General features: G+C 56.4%; 1 protein-coding gene across 1 annotated transcript; it reads right to left on the reverse strand.

Moving 5' to 3' along the window:
• Window positions 1-1,015: 1,015 nt before the first annotated feature.
• Window positions 1,016-8,334, reverse strand: HBEGF (heparin binding EGF like growth factor). The gene is made up of 6 exons (XM_082771880.1): window positions 8,187-8,334; window positions 7,917-8,087; window positions 5,251-5,428; window positions 2,895-3,050; window positions 2,686-2,778; window positions 1,016-1,581 (listed from the first exon to the last, which is right to left on the reverse strand). The coding sequence occupies exons 1-5, from the start codon at window positions 8,227-8,229 to the stop codon at window positions 2,706-2,708; spliced, it is 621 nt and encodes a 206-aa protein (XP_082628006.1). The 5' UTR covers window positions 8,230-8,334; the 3' UTR covers window positions 1,016-1,581; window positions 2,686-2,705.
• Window positions 8,335-9,453: the final 1,119 nt, after the last annotated feature.

The raw sequence follows: 9,453 nt of genomic DNA on the forward strand, positions 1-9,453 counted from the left end.
ATACCTGCTTCCATCTATCGCAGCTGTGTACTTTAACCCTTCTATCTTGGGAAGCACTGGAGTCCTAAAGCATTGCTTCATTCCCCCTCCCATCCCTCAGGTTACAGCAAAACTCACTGGCTGTGCAAGGGGCTTGCACTACTAAACTCACTTCCTAAAGCAATCCCTCCCCCAGGCAGCAGATGAGCATAGAAATTATTTCATGCTTTACCAGAGCTAAGTTGGGGCTAAGCTTGTCAAAAACAAACACACACTCTCTACAGACTGTTCACTGCCCCTGCTTCAGCATACACTGTAGGAGCACGAGCAGAAAGCGCTCGCTTGGCATTCCCTTTTGAAAAATTCAACTCTGACATTTGCAAAAGCGAAATGGACTTGAGGAAAGCAGATTTCATGCAGTGGGATAGACATTTTTCTCTGCTTAATTCATCAGGAATGGGTCCTGAATCACAATCTGAAACCCCAAGTGACCCCAAGCCCCAGAAACCTGCATCCACAACCCTCAGCCAGCCCAGCAACCTCTGGGAGCTCCTCCAGGGCAGGTATGAGAATCCATCTCATAATTTTCAGCCAAATGCTGACTGATTCCTGGATTTTAAGCCCTGTTCGTGTTGATCTGTGATCAGTGGTGGAACTCAAGGAGGCTTTGCTTCATCAGCAGATACCTAAATACCACATCCAATATGTGACTGAATAAACACGTGGGGCCAGCCTGGCTGCAGGCTCTTGCCCCTGAGAAGCCAAGGCAGCTGCCCCATGGCAGGGTGAAGCACAGATACTGGCACCCGCCCCTTCCACCACACTGCTCAGCTCCAGCAGAAGATGCTCTGCTGCACCCTAAGGGCAGCAGGAACAGGTCTAGTGGCCACCACAGCACACTCAGGATCCATGCCACTGTTTCACAGACGCACCTTGGTGTTTTGAGATATCCCACTAGCAAGGGCTTGTTACATACACCCTACAGGTCTGACTCCTTTCCACCCCCATCATTAAATTAACGAGCCAAGTGTTTGTTACAAAGTTATTTATTAGAATATTACATTGCACTTAAAAAATAAGGGCGGTCTGACCCTGTTGCGTCTTGACCTACCAAAGGACACAGGGGCAGACCTCCAATAAATATAAATACTATGTACAATTTATCTAAAATAAATATATAATTTAAAAGGAAAAAATATCGTGTTAAATAGCTGTTACCCTCCCACCCCTCCTGTGCCTAAGAAAGCCCCGAGCCAAGTTTCTCCGCCTTTCACAGTTTGTTCCTCCACGTGCACCGCAGCGGGCATCCCCCAAGCTCTGGGCAGCCCCTCTGCTGATCGCTGGCCGGTTCCTCCTGCCCTTCTGCGGGGCCATCTCTGCAGCATGGCAAGGGATCTTGCCTCGTGGAGAGTCTCTCTCCCCAGTCTTCTCCATCCCAGAGGCTGCTGAAGCTCCCTGCAGCAGCACTGCTGCCCAACAGAATCCAAAGCGAGCACGGTCATGCTGCTCCAGCAAGCTCCTGATGCACTGCAGGGTCCCAGGGGCAGCACTGGCTCCGTGGCTCACATCTTCCAGGAGGTAGAACTGCGTTAGTGCCGAGCCCTGAAACACAGCATCACAGGATCAGTCTCTGGCTGCACACCAGTATCCAAACACGCTGCTGATGTGCTGCCCGCAGCCACCCTCGCCCACGGAGCTGAGCCCTGTATACCAGGGCCAAGGTGCTCATGGCATCTAACTGCTGAGAAAGCTCTTGTGGCCACTCTGCAGGATGGGACCCAGGAGAATTGAGGCCAGGATGCCAGGGGAAAGCCGTGGCAAAGTACAGGTAACCTCCCGTGTCTGTCATGGCATTGTTCCCCTGCACATGGCTTCCCCAGTCCCCAGGGCAGGGCAGAGGACAGCAGTGATAAATCTTGCTCTGATCCTCCTTCCCTAACCTTCAACTCCTGTCAAAAAGTAGAAATCCCACCCCCAACGCTACCCAAAATCTAATAAATAACATTTCAGAAACCCTTTGAAGGCATTACTTGATACACCACCACCCCCAAAGAGCAAAATACTTCCATTATTCGAAGGAGAAGTAGCCGTAATGTGTACGGGAACACCTAACATCAGGGTTTGGACCAGAGCAGAGGAAGTCTGCAGGCTTTCCAGCACCCAGCTACCACTGACATGTGGCCACCGCCGGGCCAGAGCACACCCAGAGTAACATCATGGGGCACTCCCATGCCCAGCTGCAAAGCATTACATTGCTGCAAGTAATAAGCAAAGGACAAGTGGGAGTGAAAAGGAAGGTCTTTTTTTTAGATGTGTATATAAATAGAGGCAATATCTAAGGAGGGGAAATGACTCAGTGGGTCAGACAGAGGGAGCAGAGCGAGTTACAGAGTGGGGGATGAAGAGGGAAAGCAGCTTCCCTGCTGCCAAATATCCCCCAACCATGCAGCAACAGGCCAACGGAGAGACATAAGGTTGTAAAGGAGGAGGTAGCAGGCAGGTGTCAGAGGACAGAGATTTGAACTGAAAGGGAAGGAAAGATAGCCGGGGCCACACGCGGCAGCCCTTGCTTTTGGGCCAAATCCAGCAAGCTGCTTCTCCAGGCTCAAAGCAAATTCAGCTCATGCCTGGCTCTGGCACAGGATCAGCACAACCAAGCAGAGCCCCAAGCCCCCACCAATGCCCCAGCCCACAGCAAGGGCTCACCTTGCCAGCACCTGGCATCCTCAGTGATTCACAGTGATGCCCAGCTTTATTTTCTCTTCATTTTCTACGTCGTAGACACCCCTCTTGTGACACCTGTGAGGCCAAGCAAAGAGAGGCTCAGAGCATGGAGCAAGCAGCCCCTGCCACCGTTCCCCACAAACGGGCTTCCCGGGGACAGGGCTCCAATAACACAGCCCCCACCCGCTCACCTGAGCATCAGCAGGGCTGCAATGATGACAAGACACAGCGAAGACAGGACCACAGCGACGACAGCCAGTGCTGTGGTGTGGTCATACGTGCTAGGAGGGTGCTCTACAGGCAGTGAAAGGCCATGGCATCGCTCTCCGTGATATCCTGGCTGGCATCTGGGTGAGAAAGAGAGTTTTTAAGGATGGTGGTGGCCAAGCAGCGGCGCTGTTGGGTCCCTCAATCCCCAGTGCGAAGGAACTGCCTCTGCTTAGCTTTGGCCAGAATCCTACAGCCTTCTCCTGGTCCCCATCCTGAGGCAGGAGGCCTGGTTCTCAGGGCATGTAGAAGTTGGGTGCCAGGCAGGCTGCCTCCTTCGGGGAGGGGAAGCCTCAGGCAAGGAACAGGAAACCAGCTGGGGCCATGGACTCAGTGCTTCCCTTGGAGCAGGATTTCCCTGTGCTCTTAGCCAGGGCAAGAAGCGCAGGCTCCCTGCAGATCTGTGAAGTTGTTCACATATCAGAAATATCTTTCCCCATCAGAGCTGTGAGGCAGCCACCCAAGCCTTCCCCATGAGGCAAAGCACACTGACGTGACCAGCTGAACGCATCCAGTGCCACCAACCCTCAGCAGAGCTGTGCAGCACTACACATGCTCCTTCCCAGCACAGGGACTCCATCCAGCCTTCTGCCTGGCTCACGATGCTGGGGCAAGTTCCAGGACAGCCACAAATTTCTATCCACTCTCCATCCATGCAGCAGGGCTGGGTGCTGCGCTCTGGCACCATCCACCCTCACTCCCAGCAGAAGCAGAGGTCAAGAAGACCCCACAACATGGCACAGCTGGAGCCAAAAGCAGCCAGGAGAGCAACCACAATCAAGTGACACCAGTCAACACGAAGCCTTGGGGCAGTTTGTCCCCTGAGCTGCTGCTGTTCTGAGAAGACAGCCCAGAGACAGGCCACCAGAACGGGGAGCCCCCACCTCAGCCCCAGCACCAAGGCTGGAGCACCCTGCCTGCATCCCCAGCCCTCCTGCAGCCGGTCAGGAAGGGGGCACGTGGCTGGGGCCGTGTCACACCCTGCTTTGGGCTGGGACCTCAGCCCAAATGGATCCTGGGCAGCCCCACGACACCTGGTCTGAGGGCCCAGCAACATTTTCATGTCAGGCTCCAGGCAGAGGAAACTAAGCAGTTCAAGGACCTGCGCAGACACTGATCCCCATGGATTGCAGGGGGCGAGAGCTTCTGGGCACTGTAAGCCAGGGAGCTATTATCTGCTCTGGGCACAGGGCTGAGTAGCTCAGGGGATTGATTGCAAAGAACAAAGCCTCTTATATCCACCAGCTCAACCCTTGTCCACGTCAGCAGAGATCAAGTGTGTACCCATGGCTATTTCCTGAGGTGGCAGAGCCAGATCCAGGTGCCCAGGCAGCAAGCAAACTATTTCTCTTCCACCTGCCTCGTCTGATCCCTGCTTGCTACCTGCGCGCCACGGAGTCTGTCACACACAGACCCTCGTCTGACACAGCCCTGGCCTCAGGGCCAGCAAACCACAGGGATGTAGTTTTAGCATTCTGCCCCCCAAGGAACTGCCTCTAATCCCACCTGCCTCACAGGTGCCTCAGTAGATGCTCTCCCCATCCCAGCTGGGGACGTGGCAGGGTGAAGGAGGGAGCCCGTTCTCCTCCCCAGCTCCTGCACTTTGATGGCACAGAGCCACGTAACCCACGCTGAACAAGGGATCACTCACACCGTGCCCTCATGCTGGAGCCTGGCATCTCCATACCTGCAACCTCCCTGCTGGGGATGCAGCCATGGGAGCTCCTTAGCTCTTGGACAGGGCTTGCAACAAAGAGATGGGTCGAGGAACATACTGAGAAGGGATGGAGTCCCTCACACCAGACCTACAGAACACCTTGGATGTAGGACCCAGCCCTTCTCAGAGGCCCAGGTGCTCAATTACTTCTCTGGGCCCAACCAAACCTCAAAGAAAGTCAGCCCCTGGACAGCTGCCAGGCCTCTCAGCCCCACAGGTTGGCCTCCTCCAAACTCCACCACTGCAGGCCTCTGTGCCAACCTCAGCCAGAGCTCACTGAGTCATGCCCCACAGGCAGGGGTGCTGCGGAGCCTCCTGGGTCTAAAGCTAAGATTTTGGCAAGAGACAGAGCTGTTTAAAATTCAGGCCAGAGTGGAGGCTAAACTTTCCCACTGCTCCTCAAGTGGGACGCTGCGCACAGAAGATGCAAAGTCAGAGCCATCCCCCCATGGACAGGGAACATGCACTAAAAATATCCCCTACGCTCTTCCTCTGCGCTGCCTAGAGAATTCAAGGAACAATGACTAAGGCTTTCCCGGTACAGGCACACACCAGAAACTCACATGCAGGATGGAGCACCCAGCTCTCGGATGTATTTGCATTCACCATGAATGCAGAAATCCTTGTACTTTCGCAGACACGGGTCTCTCTTCTTCCCCAAGCCTTTTCCTTTTCTTCTTTTATTCCCGTTCCCCTTTTTCTTGGGAGTAACCAGGCCTTGAGGCTTTGACAAGAAGGCAACTGGAAAACAATTTCAAAAGGAGAAAAAAAGTTTATCACCTCAATTTGTCATTTGACGAGGAGACAGAGCAGCAAACCCTCTGTTACTGTGGCCAACTCAGCCCTGGCATTTGTGCAGCCTTTTGTTCAATCTGCCCCCAGGCAAAGGTTTTTCCATTTTTTCAGATTTTCACAAATATCATGGCCTTTCCAATTCATATGAACAATTCTAAAGGAAATAAAGGAACAATTAAACAAGAAACCAGGGGGAAAAACAAGAGCTTTATGCATCTCAAATGTTGCTATTATATGCACCAGTTTCCACTGAACACAGAAGACTGCTAATTGCGCTGCTATCTGGCTTTTATTTCCTTGATGAGTGCGGTCTTTTGTAAAGAGTCCATTCATGGCCCCGAGGGACTCGCCTTCCTGTGGTTACAACGATGCTTGCATACAGGACAAGAGCAGGATTAGAAGAGCAAACCCAGGTCAATTTTTGGTTTTGCAAAACCAAGTCGATGGCTAAGGAAGCGTTCCCATGAATTACAAAGGTATTTCTTAATTGCAGCGCAAAAATTGGTGGGTTTTGGTGCAAGGCCAGCTCCCTGCCAGGCTGGTGGGAACCGGAGCGAGAAGTCCCATGCGTGCTCCCCACAGACACAGAGTGAAACCATCAACATTATTGGAATAGTTTGGAGATGGGCAGATGTCAAAAATAAGCCCCCACTCTGCCCCCACCCCGAAAAGATCTGGCGAGGTGCCAGGAGGTCAGGGAACACTCCCTGCTCGGAGGGAGACTTCTCAGCTCTGCCTGGCCACGGCAGCCTCCCCGAGACTAGGGAAATAGGAACTAAATCATGTTTAAACCAGGGAGGGTAAGGGGAAAAAGGGCAGCCACATCTAACCTGGCAAGTTTCAGCCTGCCCCATTCCTTCTCAGCAGCTTCCTTACATAACCGAGTCCTCAGCAATCTCTTCCTCCCTGTGCAAGACCATTTGCCTGTCTAAGGAGACATTTCAAGATCTCAACATCCTTCAAAGTAGGACTGGAGAACACTGACCCACCAGAAAACTCCACGACTTGGTACAGGCGAGGCACAGAGCTCCAAGCAAGCTGCCTCAGGCTGGGAACAGGGGCTGCCCCCTCCCCAGCGGGCTACCACTGAGGGTACCCCGCAGACCGGCACTGCCACAGGGCTGGCACAGCGCTGCTGACCCCCCCGTGCTATTTCACTGGTGGCCTCCACCGTTACCACCCCCTTGGGGCTCTGCCCCTTGTCCCCCAAATAGTGCAGCTCCAGAGGCTTCAGATCATCTTGTGTGTTGGCAAACAGGTCCAGCCCAGAGGGGCAGGGGGATGCCAACAACACCCTTGGTACTCGGATACCTCGTGCCATGGGTCCTCATGGGCTGCACCACCAAGGGGAAGGTGCCTTCAACACACAAAGCGTGTTTTTCTGATTATAGCTCGGCTCAAGGCATTGAGAAAGTGCTCCAAGAGGCCACATGCTGCTGACCGTGCAGTGCTGCCTCAACAGCTGCTCTTTCCCACCCCATCAACCTGTCCTCCCCACAGACCAGGCACAGCCCAAGCCTGCCAGATCGCTTGCACCTCAGGGGGACACACTGAGGAGCATCTCCCCCACCACACCTCCCATCAGGAGGGGCAGCAGCGTTTCCCAGGGGCTGAGTCCCCTTTGTTTAGGGCTTAACCCAGTTTTGCAAGCCAGGGTTTGAGTCACAGTTGGACGAACGCAGACAGCAAAGAAAAGCAAAGAAAGGAGGGCTGGAGAGCCGGGGTGACCTACACGGAGCTGAGCACATTCACCCTGGTGCCAGGTTAGCAGTCTGAGCACACCACATGCCCAAAGCTGGGCAGGTGTGGGTCACTTTTCTCAGCCTGCAGCGGGTCCCCTATCCCATCCCGCCCTCACAACCCCTGGAGAGCCCTCCAGACGCCCTCTGGTCCTGACCCGGGGGGGGGAGAGGAGCCAAGCATGAATGCACAGAGAGCCTAACAGAGAAACAGTGTCCCCAACGCCCCCGTGGCAGGGACTGCTGGCTGACTAACCCTGCCTAGGTATGAGGAGCAGCCGTGTGTGGGCGGCGGGTGACTCAGAGCGATCCCCTCGCTGCCATCCACTGCTGCCGTGCCCGGGGGAGCCGCTCGGGCCCACGAGGTGACCGCAGGGTCGGGCTCCCACCCGGGGCCAGCAGGGACCCCCATGCCCAACACCAGCACCCCAACCTGGAGCAGGGAGGTGCCCGCTCTGCCGGGACCCCCACCCGGGGCTACTCTGGCATCGCCACCACCGGGCAGCCCCGATGGCTACGGCTACCACCAAAGCACACCCAGCTCCTGGGGACCCCCGACACCTCCCCCAAATCCGGGTTCACTCCGCAGCCTCACTTTTCAGTCCGGACCCACCACAGCCCACCCTCCAACCCCTCCGCCCTGCCAAGGGGCCGCTCCCCGATGCCGGTGAGCCCCCCCGGGATCACTCACGTACCTCTGGGCACCTCGCTCAGCTCGTCCCCCGAGGCCGCTCCGCCGCCCTCCTTCTCCGCGCTGCCTCCCAGCAGCGGGGCCGGGGCCGGGGCCAGCTCCCCACCGCCGCCCTTGTTCAGCACCTCGTTGTGCAGCTCCTCACGGCCGAGCCCCCCCGCCGCCGCCGAACACACTGCGGGGAACGGGACACGGTCAGATCGGGACCCGAACGGGACACATTCCCCCTCACCAGGCACCCCCACACCCGGGACCCCCGCTTCCAGCCCCGTACCTGCTGCCAGCAGCGCCTGGATCAGCACCGCCCGCCCGTCCATGTCCCTTCTCCCGTTCCCGGCTCCGCTCCGCCGGCACCACTCGGCCCCCCCCGGCCCCGCCGCCGGTAGAAAGCAGCAGCGGGCGGCGGGGCGGGGCGAGGCGGGGCCGTGCGGGCCGCCCCTTCCTCGAAAAGGGCTTCCCCCGAGCCCCGAGGGGCCGCCTCCGTCGGGGCTGCAGCCAGCCCCGGTCCCCCCCCTCCGCAGCTGGAGGTTTAGGATCGGGGGGTGTCCTCCGAGGTTGGTCTGAGCCTGGGGTGTCCGGAGCGGGGCGCGCTGCCGGCTCGGCGGTGGGACTGGGGTGCTTTGAGGGGTGTCGAGGGAGTCTGGTGATTCATGGAATTGTAGAATAGAGTCATAGGATCATTAAGGTTGCAAAAGACCTCCAAGATCATCTGGTCCAACCGTCCCCTACCACCACCATCACCCACTAAGCCATGTCCCCAAGCACCACGTCCAACCTTGCCTTGAACACCCCCAGGGACAGCGACTCCACCACCTCCCTGGGCAACCCGTCCCCATGACTAACCACTCCTGAGATGAAATGTCTCCTCATTTCCAATCTAAACCTCCCCTGGTGCAACTCGAGGCCATTCCCTCTACCCCTATCACTGGTTACCTGTGAGAAGAGGCTGACCCCAGCCCCCCACACCTTCCTTTCAGGTGGTTGTAGAGAGCAATGAGATCTACCCTGAGCCTCCTCTTCTCCAGACCAAACAACCCCAGTTCCCTCAGCCACTCCTCATAAGACTTCTGTTCCAGGCCCTTCACCATCTTCGTAGCCCTTCTCTGGACACGCTCCAGGGCCTTGATGTCCTTCCTGTAGTGAGGGGCCCAAAGCTGAACACAGCACTCGAGGTGCAGCCTCACCAGAGCAGAGCACAAGGGGACGATCACCTCCCTGGCCCTGCTGGCTGCACTACTCCTGACACAACCAGGATGCCGTTGGCCTTCTTGGCTACCTGGGCACACTGCTGGCTTGTGTTCAGGCCAGCATCAACCAGCACACCCAGATCCTTTTTCTCCGAACAGCTTTCCAGCCACTCTGCCCCAAGCCTGTAGCGCTGCATGGGGTTATTGTGACCAAGTTCAGGACCCAGCACTTGGCCATGTTGAACCTCATCCCACTGACCTCTTCCCATTGACCCAACCTGTCCAGGTCCTTCTGCAGGGCCTCCCTACCCTCCAGCAGATCAACATTTCCCCAACTTGGTGTCATCTGCAAAC

This window comes from Aythya marila (assembly GCF_965140915.1).
Source record: "Aythya marila genome assembly, chromosome: 14".
In the NCBI taxonomy this organism is placed as follows: domain Eukaryota; kingdom Metazoa; phylum Chordata; class Aves; order Anseriformes; family Anatidae; genus Aythya; species Aythya marila.

What these genes read in the sequence shown, in the direction of transcription:
- HBEGF (XM_082771880.1), bottom strand. Translation starts at nt 8,229, where the DNA reads ATGGACGGGCGGGCGGTGCTGATCCAGGCGCTGCTGGCAGCAG. An exon ending in CCAGGCGCTGCTGGCAGCAG is followed by an intron (nt 8,088 to 8,186) that starts GTACGGGGCTGG and finishes CGTTCCCCGCAG; the next exon opens with TGTGTTCGGCGGCGGCGGGG. An exon ending in GCTGAGCGAGGTGCCCAGAG is followed by an intron (nt 5,429 to 7,916) that starts GTACGTGAGTGA and finishes ATTGTTTTCCAG; the next exon opens with TTGCCTTCTTGTCAAAGCCT.